The 19,301-nt window shown below is 39.2% G+C and overlaps 4 protein-coding genes across 6 annotated transcripts in view; 3 read left to right on the top strand and 1 right to left on the bottom strand.

Moving 5' to 3' along the window:
- LOC145457575 (transient receptor potential cation channel subfamily V member 6-like) overlaps window positions 1–19,301 on the bottom strand; it is a 343,103-nt gene that overhangs the window by 75,518 nt on the left and 248,284 nt on the right. The window lies entirely within an intron of this gene.
- Window positions 1,452–4,399, top strand: LOC145434421 (kelch-like protein 28). The gene is made up of 2 exons (XM_080311770.1): window positions 1,452–2,087; window positions 3,868–4,399. Exons 1-2 carry the CDS (start codon window positions 2,050–2,052, stop codon window positions 4,397–4,399), a joined length of 570 nt encoding a protein of 189 aa, XP_080167896.1. The 5' UTR covers window positions 1,452–2,049.
- LOC145434417 (uncharacterized) lies at window positions 7,786–17,412 on the top strand. Of its 2 annotated transcripts, XM_080311767.1 has the most exons (3): window positions 7,786–7,897; window positions 12,986–13,597; window positions 14,430–17,412. In XM_080311767.1, exons 2-3 carry the CDS (start codon window positions 13,560–13,562, stop codon window positions 16,063–16,065), a joined length of 1,674 nt encoding a protein of 557 aa, XP_080167893.1. In that variant the 5' UTR covers window positions 7,786–7,897; window positions 12,986–13,559; the 3' UTR covers window positions 16,066–17,412. The 2 variants fall into 2 exon arrangements, with proteins under 2 accessions (XP_080167893.1, XP_080167892.1); XM_080311766.1 differs by lacking the exon at window positions 7,786–7,897 and having other exon boundaries at window positions 12,957–13,597.
- On the top strand, window positions 7,892–19,287 carry LOC145434420 (polycomb group RING finger protein 1-like). 2 transcript variants are annotated; one of them, XM_080311769.1, is made up of 2 exons: window positions 7,892–9,816; window positions 17,413–19,287. In XM_080311769.1, exon 2 carries the CDS (start codon window positions 17,462–17,464, stop codon window positions 18,341–18,343), a length of 882 nt encoding a protein of 293 aa, XP_080167895.1. In that variant the 5' UTR covers window positions 7,892–9,816; window positions 17,413–17,461; the 3' UTR covers window positions 18,344–19,287. The 2 variants fall into 2 exon arrangements, with proteins under 2 accessions (XP_080167895.1, XP_080167894.1); XM_080311768.1 differs by lacking the exon at window positions 17,413–19,287 and adding an exon at window positions 11,105–12,802.

The following is a 19,301-nucleotide window of genomic DNA, read 5'->3' as shown; positions in this document are numbered from 1 at the left end:
TCATTAGTAGGGCTGGGCAAAATCGAGTACCTGAGTGATTCGATTCTGAATCACGAAATATGCTTCGAGTCGAGTAGAGTAATCGAGTATCACTCCTTATGACGTCATAACAGAATGCAATATGTCAAAGTTCAAATATGTACCGTTTATGTCACCACAAATAATATAATGCCTGTTATCCATCTCCTAAATGATACTTTGGTATTTTTTCGACCATACCGATTTCATTCCACTTGATGACAATGTTGTGGGATAATCATGACTTCGCTAATGTGCTACGCCCAGTAACTTTCGTAGCTTTGTACTATATGTTTCGTATGCTACGATACCGCCAATCAAGGTTTCAGGGCTTCAACAGTGAAAATTAGTATCGAAACTGTAATTCTCGTTGATATATTAACTTTCAGTGGCAATAAGCGTATAATTTCAGTACTATCGTCTTTTGCTACTCGACTCGAATCATCAAAATTATTACTCGATTCAGATTCGAGTACTCGAATTATTGTGCCCAGCCGTATTCATTAGTCGCCGGACAGTGTTGTCGTGCGCAGCTCATAATAGTTCAACATAAAATGACGTTTATGATCATGATATCTATTGTTGTATTTGTACTACTTCAAGTCACGAGATGCTACTAAAACTCATTCGGGCCGCGCTCTGAGAAGTTTAAGAACCACTGGTCTAGTTTACCGAACCACGACCTGACATATAGATCTCGCCTTCCGCGACACGTGCCACCTTTTTACTGTCACCTGTCCTTTTATATTATATTCTTTTACTTTTCATTCAGTGTGAATGCCTCCTTTTTAACATCGTGTATGATTTCGAAGACTACTTCAAGTCGTTTCGACACCTTCCTATTTTTCATTTTATCACAGTCTTGTATAATGTATTGAAATGATAAAAATTATAGCAATAGATTGAATTGAATGTGTGAAACAAAACCTACTGTTTTAATTTATCCGTACAATATATCATCTGGAAAGGGCAATGGTTGTTTGTTGAATTGATAGTCAAGAACTCATTCATCAGGACGTTCCTCTCAGCTATACTACCATCATCATTGGTTTTATTAGCAATTTTATCAGTTCAATACACCACAAAAAATGCGATGCAATGAAAAGACAGGAAGATGTCGAAGCGACAAGGAGTAGTCTATGGAATCTGACACCCACCTTGGTACCATTGCAAGCTGTCATCCGCTGTATGCCCTCGCAGGCTTCCGAGACTTTGTCATATGGAGCCTCCCGTCTACCTTGCATGTCGCATTTCCCTGTTACATTTTTGTACTGTAATGTTGATACGTAATGAATACGAATAACGATTCTCTCTCTCTCTCTATCGGACACGTTGAACGTTTCATACCACAGAAGTGATATCTGCGATACCTGGGATATCTGAGTAAATCTACGATGCCTACATATCCAATGCCATTCACATTGAAATGAAGTGCAGACTGCAGTGTTGTGAAAAAATTGTTGGCTTGGAACATTCGATAATTTGACTCTTGTTATGTCTGTTGTTGTTCATATTATTTTATGATAGAAAAATACGCGTCTCGAAGATTAGAATTTTGGTGTGAAAGTTTTTATTGGGAATCATGAGACAACCATTTGTAGGAATTGTATAAACGCTCAAATGTGGCCCCGCAATCATTAACCATGCACATTAGGGATTAAGACATCTTTTTTATCCTGATAATTTGTAATCACTGATTAAATTGTTTGGTTGTGCCTGCGCATCAAAGTTGGTCCATTTCCCCAAGTTGAAACTGCCTGTTATTACTACTATATAGTTGAAATCGAACCACATAAATTATAGTCCCCTGTGGACTGTGCAGGCATTCATTAACCATTTCATCCAAAAAACATTGGAAAAAAAGTGTTTCGAACACTCGGGTTGGATAAATCTGTTTAGCATGTTCCGGAGAATTAGTTGCGTTCAATTTTCTGAACTATTTGTGTGTGTTCTCACCTATCCAATGTACAGCACGCCTTTTCTATTTCTCATTGTGAGTAGACGACTGCAAGTGAAATTCTATTCTTCTCAATGGATTTGACTGGAGGACCATCACCCAAGAGACCCAGGTAAGCTTTGTATTTATTTATTATAGAATATCTGGCAATCTTAATATTGGTTAGGGCATGTGTGGGGGACACTGTAAAAGCTTGCAAAACGTGTAAAATCCGCAAAATCGTGAAGGTGAAACATGTGCTTTCTCACCTTTCTGTATTAACTTACCCTGCACAATTTTTCAAGCTATAATACATTATGAAAAAATTCGACCATACATAAAACCCTGAGGTCGATGCACAACTAATATACTGGTATGTCCAGGTAGGCCTAACGTATGTGTCTCGCAAAACCAGCAAATTTTGGCTGTATTGCCGGCAACACATTAGCGAAATTATAGTAAAGGCAAGGCATGTTCAGGTAATCTGTTTTCTTCTCACCAATTTCCCTACACTACACAACCTTACAATATATCATACCCTGCGGAACATGCCCTGCTTTGCTATGATTTCACCATTGTCTTGTAGGCACTAGGCATTGAAGCAAAATTTGCAGGTTCTGCAGTTCTCCAATGTTTTTCAGCATTGCGTGGATATTTTACGAATGTTCAAGGTCTAATCCAGTCATTTTCATAATATCTAGTATCTGAATCAACAGTCTGCACAAAAATCGACGTAAAAGTAACATAATACCTGGATAGTGGATATACCTTGTAAGTGTATAGACCTCATCGTTATGCGGTCAGCTGTTAGGTTTTTGCATACAATTTGGCATACATGTTTGAATTGATTATGACCCATGGTACCTTGTGTACGCACAATGTACCGGCACAATTTCTACTTTTACACTAGTTTCCTTGATGTCTTTCAGATATTATAGCTGATTTTGCGGGTTTTCAGCTTCCGGTTGCGTGGTCACTTGTCGTCCTCGAATATTTTTCAACCTGGTTTTATTATTCAACAGCTGTGTCCATAGTCATTCCAAAAACATATTCATTTTTGAGTTTATGGTAGCTACAGTGTCCACCATAGTGCCCACAAATCATGCACCGAATTAGTCAGGTCCTCAACTGTCTATGTCTGTTCCAGCATGTAATTGAGGACATCATCCATAGGTACTACTTAAGCGTAGATATATAGGCTATGTCTGGGCAAGAAAGAATAATTGTGATCTTCATTGATATCACCGGCCAACAAATATAAACTGAAATTCGCATTTCAAGATTTTTTTCAATTTGAGCAGTGCAGATACTGGGTTCATCTATTTTGTCAATGTCGCCGGTTTCGGCAACTATCTCTACTCTTCCAGGATATATTTCATTATTCTACTTTAACAGCTTCTTAGAGGTACAGGACCTATATATAGCATACAATTGATTAGTATCTTCATATTGTAAAGAACCAGATTATTTTCGGCTTATACTCGTCAGGGGTTATCGTCAGTAAATAGTAGATAATTTTAAAGAACATTGTATACCGCAAAATATGACGTTGGCGGCATAAAATTTCGAATAATCAGGGCTAACACGAGCCAGATCAAATGAAAATGGTCGCATTTGTACTGGGCGGAGGTTACAAGGACAGTACTATACAATAGGGTTACCATAGTCCTCCTTTAGGATTTGTCCTCCTTTTTCAAGAAATCGAAAATGTCTTCCGAGGACGATCAAATGTCCTGCTATTTGACAATTCGTCCTCCTGGATTTCAATGGCGGTATCGGCAAGATTGACTAAACAATACTTTCCAGGAGTCCAGTTGGGAAAACCGCCTTATTTTTTAGTCAACACAACAGTATTTCCAGTAAAAATTAACCAGCGCTTGACTTATACCAACATTCATTATTTTATTTTACAGAGTTTCCATGGAAGATGTGAATGTGAAGGGTGTCCAGAAAAAGGCTGAAGATCACAATAACGAACTGTGTGCTTCAATACTGAAACTGAAATCGGATGAAGACCTTTGTGATGTCGCAATCAAGTGTGGGGATTTTGCAGTGAAGGCACATAAAATTATACTGGTGGCAAGCACGGACTATTTCAAAGCAATGTTCCGAAATGACAGTAAAGAATCCCAAAGTCAAACTGTTGACTTTTCCTCCATGAATCCCGATGTGGTGAAGCAGATTGTTGATTTCATCTATACTGGATCTGTGTGGATTACGATGGGTGTAGCTCGAGGACTTCTGGATGCTGCGGAAATGATGCAATTACCTAAATTGGCTGACCTCTGCGTGGATTTTCTGGTTGAAAATGTTGATATGAAAAGCTGTGCTGAGGTCTTGTCTCTAATCCGTCTGTATAAAAAGAAGAAATTGAGTTTGGTCCTCGAGAATTTCTTGAAAAGCATTTTGAAGAATTTCGAAAAACCGCTGATTTTATATCCCTAGACTATATGGGTCTCGTGGATTGCCTAGGTTTTCTAGAGGAAGGCTGCAGTCCATTAGAAGAGCAGAAATGGTTCGGGATTCTGTCGTGGACAAAGGAACGACTTGAAAGAAAAGAAAATTTCAATGCCCTTTTCAAGATGGTGGATCTTCACTGCCTGCCCAAGCACTTTTTGAGCGAGAGTATCTGTTGTGAAGATTTTGTCAGAGATTCAGTAGAGTGTTTGCAACTTATACAAGATGTTTTACTTCAAAAACGGAGTCCTCTAATGAAATTACATCAAACTAGAGAAATGAATGGACTTGTATCGGTTAACACTAGTACAAGAATTGTTTATCAATACCTCCTCGGATCTGAGAAATGGTCACGGTTAACCAAATGTCCCTCGGGAGAATTCGCATTGTCTTCTTGCTCCATCACGATGCATCAAGGCATATTATATATGGGGGACGGCCAAAATTTATTGAGCTTTGATGGTAATGAGTGGAAGAAATTCTATTCCGGGAGATCTCGTGAATTGTATAATGTCTGTGTTTGCTTTAGACGATTGGTAATCATGGTATGCAGTGCTAATACTGTGATATACGATACAGACAGTGGCACCGCGTCATGTGTATCAACTGGATTTGGACCGAGTCGTCGACAGGGTTTCTTTATCGCAACTTCTATGAGAAGTCTTTTTGTCATGGGGGGAGTTGACCAGCGACAGGTACAAAGGCTTCAGATAGCGGATGAAATCTCTCGTTCATACTCTCCTCTCCCACCGTTATTGGCAGCCCGGGCATATGGAATAGGCATTTGGTATGAAAAAACTCTGTACGCGATGGGCGGCAGTGGCGGGCAAGAGAGTGTAGAGTTTTACAACTCCATCACTGAGCAATGGCAATTGATCGAAAATCTGAAAATAAGCAGTTACGGTTTGAAAGCCCACATTGCAAATGACAAGCTGTACATTTTCGGCAGCTCTCCGTATACCGGAACTGCTTTCTCAGTAAGGTCCTTTGAGCTTGACAAACTGCACGTGTCAGAGGAAGCTAGAGAGCCAACCTCGAGAAATATCGATGATAGGAACATTTGTTGTGGCTATTGACGCATTTTATAACGGAAATAATTGTTTGCTGTTACTCTTTTTGGATTGTGTGGTCGTATCCATTACTATAATAATAATGGCCATGATCTTTCAAATTGCAGGGCTCGCCAAGGCGCTTGGTTGTAGAAAATACAGCACTCATAAAAATACTTGATTGCTATGGAATTTTCTATAGTTGTGAATTTCAACAGCCAAGTAGTCGATGACCTGATTACTTGTGACTGGATATATTGTTATTGAATATATCCGTGCCTCCCAGACTTTTTGTATGCTTGCACCATTTCAAGTTTTTTTACTGAGCTCAAATACCACCTCGTTATATCGACCGAAACAGGCTGATAGCTCGAAAGTGCTGAGAGCACCCAATTTTAGCTTGATCACAAGGTGTGGCACAAATTGTATGACGCGAAGCTAAGATTAGGTATGGAATCTTTTGAAATCGTGACAAGACCTGATAATTACCATTTCAATATAATTGTGGTATTTGTATGTTCATGGTATGATTGATGTTGGTGCACAGTTTTTTATGATTCTTTAAATGACGCTCAAGAGAGAAATCTCTTCGTATGTGTACATGTCACATTTACTTCTGATATAGCCTATAGTTCCAAGTGCCCATGAATTCAGTTGATTATTATGTATTATTATTATGGCAGCAATTTAATGATATTTGTTGACATATTCCATTTCAACTATCTGAAAAAATCTTACCATTCTTGATATGCCACGTTTGCTTCTGGTAAATTCCCATATATTGCATCAAGGAGTTTATGAATAAGTCATTAGGAGATGCTTTTTTCAATTTATATCAATTTAATTGTTTATTTCGGGCTATTTGCAAGTCTCTAGTACAGTGGATCTCAACCTTTTTGTGTTCGCGGACCCCTTTCGGACCGCCACGGACCTCCGCGGACCCCCACAAAGTTTTAGCTCAAATTTAGGTCAATTATCGTGCAATCGTCATCTGTCTTGCGCAAATGATTACTGTAGGCTTAGTGATAAACAGCAACAAATGACTTTTCTTGAAAATAATATCATACTTCATGTAGAAATCAGGTTGACTTCTATTATTTCAAAGCGAATTCTGCAACTGCATTTCGTGAAATACATGGTCGTGTCTTGAAAATTCACGCCTTCAATTTGATATGAACGAGTGCCGAAAGTCTATTTCTACAAATATAGGTGGTGGCGAATAACGGGTAACGCTTCCGGCGTCACATTTGGGTATGATTGCAACAAATATCGCACCAAAATTGGAAAACAAGTTTTTTTAATGAACATGTAACGTCAAGCCTGTTCATTTCTATCTAGCTCGAGCAGCTTATCTTGAAGGTATTATATGGAAAATGGTTGTGTATATCACAGGAGAGAATGGATTTTTGTAAACGTTTTGACGTCATCGTGATAGACCATACCCATCCAGAATTTTTTTCAACGATCTCCAACAAAACATTTTTAAGTAGTAAAATGCTTGTATCAGTAGGCTATTGGCAATTTTACAATTGATATGAGTCTGAACAGTAGAATATTTCATCTCAGATGGCCATTCTGTTGATGTGAGCTCTGGAGTTTTACTAATAATGAAGCGACACTATCTCGTGATTTTTCGAATTCAATATAATACAAATTAGGTTATCAACTATTTTGAGGCTTCGCGGACCCCCGGTTGAGAACCGCTGCTCTAGTAATTGTTTTATCCAGAGTATTCTTTTGACATTATTTGCTTGTACTTGTCATTTTTTTTACCAGCGCTACGAAGTCGCTTATACCATGATATTGTGAACTTCTTGATATCCCAATGCTTCCGTGTGACCAGAAAACAGGATCCACCCTTATGAAACGAAAGAACCAGAAGAACCGGACCTGATCGTCAAACTCCACGAGTTCTACCCCCGCATCGTTTGCGGCCTGCGGCCCTAGCCTTAATTAAACAGAATGAGACTTCCTACTCTAGCACCGCACTCATCAGATGGAACAGAGACATCTTGTGGCCAGAATGCTGACTGTACTGTCGAGTGGTCAGTACCAGCAAGGACTTGATCAGTCAGTATAAAATCCTTTTATAAAACTAATTTATTTTGTGCTTATCACCAATCTTGATGCACAAGATTATTCTTAACATTCTTTGCTTGTGCATTGCCATTTCTAGTTTCGTTTTGATATTTTTGCTTGCAATAATACTCAAGGTAATTCTATTTTTTAACACAGGTTATCAGTACTATAAAATAGCTTATACCATTATACTACTGAAACTGTAATATCCCAATGCGCTTCGCCCAGAAAACGGAATCCACCTACATGGAACCACCGAGATGACTAGAAGAACCTGATTTGATCGTCAGAATCCACGACCTCAACCCTCACATCAGCTCAGTGGTATATCCACAGAAGTAATATCTGCGATATCTGAGTAAATCTACGGGTGTCCAATTGCCCATACATTGTTGGCTTGAAACATTCAACAACTTGACTCTTGTTATGTTTGTTCCTCTGATTTTAGAAGAGAAAAATACACGTTCGTAAGCTTAAAATTTTTGTGCAAGAGTGTTAACGGTAATCATAAGACCGCCATTTGTAAGGTTACATGTTAGCTGTAATCACTCATGTTCTCCGCACAATCACAAACCATGCACACAGGGCAGTCATTCCGAATTCAGCTCAAGGCCGCCAACATATGAGCTAACACAGTGGTTCTTGACCTTTTTGTCTTCGTAGACCACTCTTGGACCATCACGGACCCCCACAAGTTATAGTTCAAATTTAGTTCAATTATCGTGCAATTGTAATCTGTCTTATGCAAATATCAACTGCAAGCTAGTGATAAACAGTTGAAAATGACTTTTCTTGGAAATAACACACCACAACGTCGAAAATGTGAAGACTATTTTCTCAGTGCGAATTCTGCCACTGAATTTCTTGAAATACGTTGCCGTGTCTTGAAATTAGATTTGAAATTGTTGTGGTTGTTGTAGTTTATTTAAGAAAAATATTTGTTGTTTATCGTCTGACGAGTGCCGATAATCCATTTCCACCGAGATAGGTGGTGTCGTATGTAATAATAGCGGCGTAAAGCTTCCGACAACACCTTTGGCACCTTTTTAGTCAAAGGCATCTATCTTTTTCATAGGGAGGAATTTCAGCTCGAATAGCGGCGAAGGGGTCCACGAGACGAAAAAGGTTGCGAACCACTGACATAGGCGGTTCCAAAAACTTTTTTTCAGATTTCTTGAATTCAACGATTAAATTGCTATGTTGTTTAAAAATCGCTGCACACCGAACTTGGTTCATTTCCCTCCAATTGAAATTGCCTACTGGTCGGAATCGTGCCGCATATAGTGCAGTGTTTTTAGTGGTAGGCATGCTAATAATTAAATCAGTAAATCAAATAAATTTGGATAAAACATTGTTTTGAACACCCGTAATGTTAGGGTTATCATATTTTGATAGCCTATCCTAAAAAGTGGACACTTTTCACAAATTCTGAAAGGTCCAGCACCCGAGAGGAAAACTGGTGATTTTGCAAATTTTTCAACCGATACTACTGTGTTGACTGAAAAAAAGGTGGTGACTTTGACTCGACTCCCAATTCACCAGAATTTTTACAGAACCTTGACGTTAGCTGTGTCAGAGTGGCATTTTTAACTGCATTTTAATCCTTTTTATAGAAAAAGAGGAACAATTCCCCCCAAAAAGAGGACATTTAGGCGTCCTGCAAGGACACTTTTAATTTATTGAAAATACACAAATCCTCTTAAAAGAGGATGTATGGTAACCCCACGTAATGTGTAATGCACATGTGCTCATTTGGCTAAAAAGGTTGAACAGCCCTGTTTAATATGTTCCAGGGATTCATAATCATTGAGTTATATTTTTCATCTAAACTTGTCACATACAATGTACAATGCGATAAGACACAATGCGATGTAATGAATGTAAGATAGGACGATGTCGAACGACACGCAGTTGCGATCCTTTTACTCTAACATCCACCTCGGCCTAGAGTGCCCGATGTCACAGTTCCTTTTCGATGATGATCTTTTTAAAGCCCGGCCATTTCTGCTAGTTCTTTCCATTCCTTGTGATTGCTTTCTTAAGTCGGGTCTTTTTCTGGGCTTTTTTGCCGCCGTAAGAACGGCGACAGCGGGGGAAGAGGAGCCCAGATAAACCAACGACGGGAATCGAACCGGTCCGCCAGATTAGTAGGCGCTTATTGTCACCACTACGTTATGTCCCGGGATTAGCCTTTGTTTATTGTGGATAGACGACTGCAAGTGCAATTCTATTTTTCTCAATGGATTTGACTGGAGGACCATCAGCCAAGAGACCCAGGTAAGCATTTTATTTATTTAATATATTGAATATCAGGCAATTATCATATTGGTTGCATCATGCGTGTGGGATGCTGTAAAAGGCGCAAAGTGTGTAAAATCCGCAAAATCGTAAAAGTGAAACATGCTGTCGGTGTTAATTAACCCCGCACAATTTTTCAAGCTACCATGCATTATAAAAAAAATTCAACCATACGCAAAACCCTGAGGCCAATGCACTAATAATATATGTTCAGGTGATTCGGCAAATTTTGGCTTTAATGCCCGCAAATCATTGGTGATATTATAGTAAAAGCCAGGCATTTTCAGGTAATCTTTTCCCTTTTAACCATTGTCCCTACACTATGCATTATACCACCTTCCAATATATGATGCCCTGCTCTTACTATAATTTCACCAATGTCTTGCAGGCATTAAAGCAAAATTTGCAGGTTTTGTCGTTCTCAAATATTTTTCGGCTTTGCGTGGATATTTTACGAGTATTTAATTCGGTGATTTTCATGATATCCATTGCAAGAGAAACTCAATACCTGGAAATACCTTGCCAGTGTATAGACCTCGTGGTTTTGCGGCCTGCTTTGGGGGTTTTGCACATGTTTAAATTTGATTATAGCCCATCCCATTGTAACTTGAAAAAGTGTCTAGACATAATATACCGGCACGTATTTTACTTTTACTATAGTTTCCTCGATGTCTTCAAGGCATTATAGCCAATATTGTACCCAACTTGCGCCTGGTGCGCTGACTAAAAAAAAATCGTCATCTGATCCATCGCGCAAATAATATAAATTGATTCCGGCTGAACTTAAGCATATAGATTATGTAGCTACACATGCTGATGCTGCTATAGACGACGAATAATAAGGTCCCCAACTATCTATGTATGTTCAAATTGGTATTTGAGGCCAACGCCTATACTACTGTAGCGTAGATATATATATATGTATCTGGAAAAGAAAGAATAATTTTGATCTTCACCGATATCACCGGCCAACAATTATAAAACGGAATTCGCATTTAAAGATTTTCTTCAATTTGAGCTAGACATATACTGGGTGCATCTATTTTGTCAGTGTCTCCGATTTGGGCAACTATCTTTCGGGAAACAGTTCGGAAAACCACCTGTATTTTAATTTCCAAATTACCTGTTTTCTCGACTGATTTTATAAGTTTTTTGATTTGTTAAAAACTTTTCTATGAACTTTGAACATGTGTCTGTGTGTTCAGTTCAAGTGTTCTGGATTAGCCAGCACTTGACTTATACCAACTTTCATTATTGTATTGAACAGAGTTTCTCTGGAAGATGTGAATGTGAAGCGTGTCCAGAAAACGGTGAAAGATCACAATAACGAACTATGTGCTTCAATTCTGAAACTGAAAGCTGATGAAGACCTCTGTGATATCACAATCAAGTGTGGAGATTTTGAAGTGAAGGCACATAAAATGATACTGGTGGCAAGCACGGACTATTTCAAAGCAATGTTCCAAAATGACACTAAAGAATCTCACAGTCAAATTGTCGAGTTTTCCTCCATGAATCCCGATGTAGTGAAACAGATCGTTGATTTCATCTATACTGGATCTGTGTGGATTACGATGGATATAACTCGAGGGCTTCTGGATGCCGCGGAAATGATGCAATTACCTAAATTGTCTGATCTTTGCGTGGATTTTTTGGCCGAAAATGTTGATATGAAAAGCTGTGCTGAGGTCATGTCACTAATGCGTCTGTATAAAAAGCAGAAATTGAATTTGGTCCTCCAAAATTTCCTTGACAAACATTTTGAAGAATTTCGCAAAACCTCTGATTTTTTATCTCTCGACTATATTGGTCTTGTGGATTGCCTAGGATTTTTAAAGAAAGGCTGCAGTTCATTAGAAGAGCAGAAATTGTTGGGAATTCTGTCGTGGACAAAGGAACAACTTGATAGAAAGGAAAATTTCAATGCCCTCTTCCAGATGGTTGATCTTCACTGCCTGCCCAATGACTTTTTACGTGAGATAATCTGTTGTGAAGATGTTGTCAGTGATTCAGTAGAGTGTTTGCAACTTATTCAAAATGTTATACTCAATAAACGAAATCCTTTGAAGAAATTGGACCGAACTGATGATGAATGGAAAATGAGTGGACGTGTATCGGTCAACTCTCAGACGCGCATTGTCTATCAATAATACCATATCACAACGACTAGATGGTCAAGGTTGACGAAATTGCCTGGGACAATGTTCTCACTGGATACTTGCTCCATTACAGTGCATCACGGTATGATATATGTTGGAGATGGCCAAACATTGTGTAGCCGGGAATTGTATTCCGACAGGGAATATCAACCTAGTTATACTGTCTGCTTTTGTTTTCGCCGATTGGTAGTGATGGTACCCCTCCTGGCTATCCCAATAAATATTGCATGAGCGCCAAGCAGGGAAGTCATGGATACCAGTGTTACTAATCACGTCTCTGGTCTGGCCCGGTCAGGGATCGAACCCACGACCTACCGATCAAGAAGCTGGACGCTTCCCCATTACGCTATCTTGTTGTCATACCGTACTGGAAATCTTCTCGACGTACAGTTTATATCTGGACTCACTGCACATGAACCTGTACATTCCTTTCATTATTAGACACTGTAATTACGTTAGTAACATCAAATGCTCAATATTCCGTGGCTATTGTTGATGTGTTTCGTTTAAGCAATCCGAACAAATCTTGCCATTCCAATATTTGATGTGCTGAATTTCCTTTTGTTAAATCTTCCAAATTACATGCAAGGATATTTGATAAGTCATTATTAGCTCTTTTTTTTTAGTTTATAAAATACTGTAATTTGTTTTGCGCTACTCACTAATCTTAATGCACACATTATTCTAAGTTACCGTAGTGACCAGATTATTCCTAACACTCTTTGCTTTTGCATTGTCATTTCTAATTTTGTTTTTGAAATTTTGGCTTGCAATTATACCCAACGTAATTCTATTTTGAATCACAGGTTATTAGTACTACAAAATAGCTTATACCATTATACTACTGAAATTGTGATATCCCATTGCACTTCGACCAGAAAAAGAAATCCACTGGTATGGAATAATCGAGATCACCAGAAGAACCTGATTTGATCGTCAAAATCCACGACCTCAACCCTCACATCAGCTCAGTGTTATATCCACAGAAGTAATATCTGCGGTGCTCAATTGCTCATACATTGTTGGCTTGAAACATTCGTAAACCTGACTCTTGTTATGTTTGTTCCTATGATTTTAGAAGAGAAAAATGCACGTTTCTAGGCTTAGAATTTTGGTGCGAGAGTTTTAATCTGTACACATAAGACCACCATTTGTAAGGTTACAAATGAGCTGTAATCACTCATGTTCCCCGCACAAGCACAAACCATGCACATTAGGGGGTTCCAAAAACTTTTTTTTAGATGTCTTGGATTCACTGATTTAATTGCTACATTGTCTAAGAAATCGCTGCTCAGAACTTGGATCATTTCCTTCCAGTTGAAACTGCCCACTGGTTGGAATCGAGCCGCACATTGTGTACAGCATTTTTTAGTGTTAGGCATCCCAGTAATTAAATCAGTAAATCAAATAAATTCGGAAAAAACATTATTTTGGACACCCGTAATGTGCAATGCACATATGCGCATTTAGCTAAAAAGGTTGGACACCCCTGTTTAATATGCTCCAGGGATTAGTCTTGTTTACTGTGAATAGACGACTGAAAGTGTAATTCTATTCTTCTCAATGGATTTGACTGGAGGACCATCATCCAAGAGACCCAGGTAAGCATTGTATTCATTTAATATCAAATATCTGGCGACTCCCTACACTATACAACCTTATAATATATCAGTCATGCCCTGCGGAACATGCCCTGCTTTGCTATGATTTCACCGATGTCTTGCAGGCATTGAAGCCAAAGTTTATTGGTTTCGAGATTCTCAAATTTTTTTCGAGTGTTGTTTCAGGTTTAATTCGGTCATTTTTATGATATCTAGAATCTAAATTAACAGTCTGCACAAAAATCAATGTAAGAAAAACACAATAGGCCTACCTGGATATACCAAGCCAGCGTATAGACCTCTTGATTTTGCGGTCTGTTTTGGGGGTTTTGCATTTGTTTGAATTTGAATATAACCCGTAGTCACTTGAAAAGTTGTCTAGGCAAACTATACCAGCACATTTTTTACTTGTACAATAGTTTCCTCAATTTCTTTCAGTTATTGTAGCTGATTTTACGGGTTTCGCGGGTTTATGGCGTCCCGTTGTGTGATCGCTAGTCACCCTCGGAAATTTTTCAACTTGGGTTTTATTTATTCAACAGCTGTGTCCATAGTCATTCCAAAACATATTCATTATGGTCGCTACAGCGTCCATAGTGCCCACAAACCACGTGCGCCTTTGCCTCCTGCTGCACCTGGTCACCCATCTTGCGCTCAGCTCGCTGACTAAAAAACATCATCTGATCTGAATGCGCTAATGATATATATTGATTCCGGCTGAACTCGACCTATCGATTATCAATATAGAATATACATCTGTGTGTGCAATTTAAGTGTGTCCTGGATTAGCCAGCACTTGACTTCTACTGACTTTCGTTATTGCATTGAACAGAGTTTCACTTGAAGATGTGAATGTGAAGCGTGTCCAGAAAATAGTGGAAGATCACAATACCGAACTGTGGGCTTCAATACTGAAACTGAAAGCTAATGAAAACCTTTGTGATGTCACAATAAAGTGTAGAGATTTTGAAGTGAAGGCACATAAAATGATACTAGTGGCAAGCACTGACTATTTTAGAGCAATGTTCCAAAATGATACTAAGGAATCTCAGAGTCAAATTGTAGACTTTTCTGCCATGGATCCCGATGTGGTGAAACAGATTGTTGATTTCATCTATACTGGATCTGTGTGGATTACGATGGATATAGCTCGAGGGCTTCTGAATGCTGCAGAAATGATGCAATTGCTCAAATTGTCTCAGCTTTGTGTGGAGTTTCTGGCCGAAAATATTGATATGCAAAGCTGTGCTGAGGTCATGTCTCTAGTCCGTCTGTATAAAAAGCAGAAATTGAATTTGGGCCTCCAGAATTTCCTTGAAAAACATTTTGAAGAATTTAGAAAAACCGCTGATTTTCTATCTCTAGACTATACTGGTCTCGTGGATTGCCTAGGATTTTTAAAGGAAGGCTGCAGTCCATTAGAAGAGCAGAAATGGTTTGGGATTCTGTCGTGGACAAAGGAACGTCTTGAAAGAAAAGAAAATTTCAATGCCCTCTTCAAGATGGTGGATCTTCACTGCATGTCCAATGACTTCTTGAGGGGGAGTGTCTGCTGTGAGGATTTGGTTAGAGATTCAGTAGAGTGTTTGCAACATGTTCAGGATGTTCTCGTAAATATACGGAATCCAGTCAAGAATTTGGATGGAACCAATGAACTGAGTGGAATTGTATCTATGAACTATCGGACGGGGATTGTTTATCAATACCACCTCGCATCGGAGAGATGTTCAAGGTTAGCCAAGTTTCCTGGAAGAACGTCTGATTGGGATAAATGTTCCATTACAATGCATCAAGGTACGGTATACATATGGGATGGCCAAACTTTGTGGAGCTTTGATGGGAGTGAGTGGAAGAAGTTGTATTCCAATCCTAATATGTGGGGTTATAATGTCTGCGTTTGTTTTCAACGATTGGTTATTGTGGTATCCCGCACTGATACTGTGATATTCAATACCGATAGCCTGACAGCGTCACTTGTATCAACTATAACTGTACCTCATCCGAGCATGGGTTTTTTTATTGCAACTTCTCCGACAGATCTTTATGTCATGGGTGGAGCTGAAAGTGATCCGCGATATGGGGGTAATCCCAAGATCTCGAGGCAAGTGCGAAAGCTCGAGCTACTGGCTGCAGTTGGTCTTTCATACTCTCCGTATCCATCATTAACGAGATTGCGGACCTGGGGGAAAAGTCTCTGGTATGAAAACACTCTCTACGCATTAGGTGGTGGGGCAGAAGATGTTGAGTTCTTGAACCACATCACTGAGCAATGGCAATTGATTGCGAATCTCAAAATCAGCTGTGACCGTATGAAGACCCACATCACAAACAACAAGCTCTACATTTTCAACAACTTTCCGGACATCGGAGTTAAGTCCGTTGATCTTGACACACTGCATGTGTCAGAGAAGGATAGACAGCCAACTTTAAGCAATGTTTTTAATATGAACCTTTGCTGTGGGTATTGACACGTTTTATGTTAAAATGAAGCTTCTGCTGTTGCTTCTTGACCATGCTGATTGTGTGGCCATATCCTGTCCTATCATAATAACGGCCATGTTATTTTAAATTACAGAGCTCTACAAGGAGCCGGACGCTAGAAAATACAGCACCTTGATGAAAATACTCGTTCGTATGTTATTTTCGATAGTTTCTTATTTGAACAGGAAAGGAACGGAAAGGACGTTATGTATTTTTGCCCCTGATGTTTTTGCGGCATATACACCGACTCATGATATAGATACACACGAACTGTGCATATGCATACTATGAGTGCCTGATGTACACATGCTGCTGGACAAGGAAGCTGCAGATATAGCCTTGTAAGGCTTTCCAAGTCTTGCACCACCCCTCCATGCTATCCTGGTAATCATGAGCGCCAAGCGGGGAAGTCATAGATACCAGTGTTACTAACCGGGTCTTTGGTCTGACCCTGCCATGGATTGAACCCACAGCCTACCGATCAAGAAGTTGCACGCTTCATCATTACGCTTTCTTGTCATGTTTCATGTTAATTACCAGTTTGTGACTGAATAGATTGCTATAATGGTAGTGTTACACTGGCAGGCAATGTAGACTTGGTGGAGAAATATTTAAGTACCTCGGGTCTGTAAGTGATGTATGCATTGAAGCTGCACATTACGTAGCATCCTTCAGAACATTTTGTTGGTTTCTCTGTCGCGCCACAATATGCATTGTAATATCCAGAGATTCCAAATATAGTAATTCACATTATAAATTGCAGTGATATGCTATTCTTTTGCACCATGCATTCAGTTGAAATTGTGTAATGAACAATTTATGTGCCAATAGTGTTTGCATGTCCATGACATGATTGATTTTGATGTACAGTTTTTTCCTATAATTCTTCAAATGACGCTGGACAAATGAATCTGCCTTTTTGTGTACATGTCAATATTCACTCAATACCATGCTGAAAATGTTGTCTTACTGCCCAAGTAACTTGGACCTTCTGATATTCAATGACATTTGTTGATGTATTCCATTCAAACAATCTGGCTTAAGTGACATCTTTTGATTCTTAAATTTGATGCACCAAATTTCCTTTTTCCAAATTGCAGCAAGGATTTTATAAATTGTTGACATCTTCGGATTTTTAAATTTTCTGGACCAAATCTTCTGAATCGCATCAACGATTTTGTGAAGAAGTGAGATGCTTATTAATTGAGTTGATTAAATTAAGTTCATTTCGGGTTATTTGCAAACCCTAATACATACATCATTCTAATTATTTTGTTAGCCACCTAAGTATTCTTCTAACATTCTCTGCTTGTAACTTGCGATTTCGTTAACAGCACTACGTAATTGCTTATACTATAACACTACGAAAATTGTGATATCCCAATGCAGCCGTGTGACCAGAAAATGGAATCAGCGTGTATGGAACCACCGAAAGAACCGGATCTGATCGTCAAAATCCGCGAGCTAAACCCTCACATCGTTTGCGGCCTGTGCGCAGGTTATTTCATCGACGCCACCACGATCACAGAGTGTTCCCACACGTTCTGCAAGAGTTGCATCGTGAAATACTTTCAGACGAGGCAATCGTGTCCGCAGTGCGGTCAAAAGATGCATGAGACCTACCCGCTCAATAATCTCCGATCAGATCGGGTGATGCAAGACGTAGTGTATAAGCTGGTCCCGAATTTGTTCAAAAGCGAGCAGGAAGCTGAGGCCAAGTTCTATACGTCCAAGGGGATGGATTTTACCCAGAGCGGAAGTCATTTGCTTAAAATCGGAACTCCGTTGAAATACACAAGCCAGAAAGTTACCCGTGATGTCAGTGATGTTGACATTCCTGCAGCAGACGTCTCGTCAATTCCTAATTATAAGACAGCTCACCGATTTGAGCATGATCTCAAAATTATCCTGCTATTCGAAATGGATGAAATATTTTTGCATGAAAGCAAATTTCTCCATGATAGTTGTACGTACCGTGGTGTTAATTTTTATCCAATCGTAAAAAACTATGTCCGATGCCCATCGCGGGCTACGGCTATGCATGTAAAGAAATTACTGAGACTGCAATTGTTTCGTCACAAGCCTGACATCGATGTTGATGTTCAAATTTGCAACTCGGGAGTGTCGTTGTCCGACCACGTCACTATGAGGCAAGTGTTTTTATGTCAAAGTCAATGCGAAGGATTTTCTGGATCCTACGTAAGATTGACTTACCGATTTGTCATTCCCGAATTGTGCCCACTAGCAGATGGCGTATCATCGTAACGAAACCAAGTTCGCCATTTTTGTCAAAATTTTCAAAGTCTGATGTTTAAGATTAAGTTTTATTACGGTTGTGTGTGAATTTCAGACTGGGGTGCTATTTCATGTTACATAAACAGAAATGCTGACATTTGTGCATCGTCTAATGAAGGGTGTAGTAAAACATCAGTTGACACTAAATTGACACCTTTGCGATGATATGAAGCTTCCCTCATTGAGTGTCAACCTGTTATGGTAGCATGTATTGTACAGTACATGAGTGTGGGACACTTTCATATCTCAGTGTATAGCTCCCCTTTTGATATTTGTCATTGCCAGCCTCTTTATTACCTGTATGTCCACATTATCCCTTGTTTTTGTTGAGATTGTACCAGTATTATGTTTGGATAATGTCAATGAATGGGAACCGCCAAGCTAGGCCTTGTTTGTGCACTGTAACTATTAGAGTATGATACAAATTTTTGATGTAAATTTTTGCCGTGAGAATACGGTCTATGTCTAGGAGATCATCCATACTCTTACGAAGTAACAATTCGCGATACTCGACTCTCGTCAAAGCCTGAACTCAATTTCGAATCGGAATCTTGGCCGGCACTAGTTATTATGGTATATTTTTCTTGGATTATGCCGGTAGTTTTTATTATTTCATCTTGATTTTTCAAGTCTTCTTCCTACGATTACGAAGTAACATCCAAGTTTCGTCATGTGCAAGGTTGCGACAGCCCCTCCTTGATATGTGCTGCCTGACATTTTCACGCTTCCACGAATCCTAGTAGGCTATTTGATATAAATCTCTGATGGACTATTTCATGAATGCGATCTTTGTTGACATTTTCTGTTTCTGTAGACTACCCATCTGCCTAATGTCATCTACGACTGCCCCACATTAGTGATAGCAAAGACCAGCATTGTTTGCATTTGAAATACACTGGTTTCTATTTTCCAGATTATTAGGCTTGTG

The sequence above is a fragment of the Botryllus schlosseri genome, chromosome 2 (genome assembly GCF_051294905.1).
Source record: "Botryllus schlosseri isolate E-star chromosome 2, Bs_hap1, whole genome shotgun sequence".
In the NCBI taxonomy this organism is placed as follows: domain Eukaryota; kingdom Metazoa; phylum Chordata; class Ascidiacea; order Stolidobranchia; family Styelidae; genus Botryllus; species Botryllus schlosseri.
This window is presented reverse-complemented; position numbering and strand designations above follow the sequence as displayed.

Excerpts from the sequence above, each read along its gene's own strand:
- LOC145434420 (XM_080311768.1), top strand. The coding sequence starts at position 9,779 with ATGGATTTGACTGGAGGACCATCAGCCAAGAGACCCAG. Across the intron at positions 9,817-11,104 it reads CCATCAGCCAAGAGACCCAG|AGTTTCTCTGGAAGATGTGA; the intron begins GTAAGCATTTTA and ends TGTATTGAACAG.
- LOC145434417 (XM_080311767.1), top strand. The coding sequence starts at position 13,560 with ATGGATTTGACTGGAGGACCATCATCCAAGAGACCCAG. Across the intron at positions 13,598-14,429 it reads CCATCATCCAAGAGACCCAG|AGTTTCACTTGAAGATGTGA; the intron begins GTAAGCATTGTA and ends TGCATTGAACAG.
- LOC145434421 (XM_080311770.1), top strand. The coding sequence starts at position 2,050 with ATGGATTTGACTGGAGGACCATCACCCAAGAGACCCAG. Across the intron at positions 2,088-3,867 it reads CCATCACCCAAGAGACCCAG|AGTTTCCATGGAAGATGTGA; the intron begins GTAAGCTTTGTA and ends TTTATTTTACAG.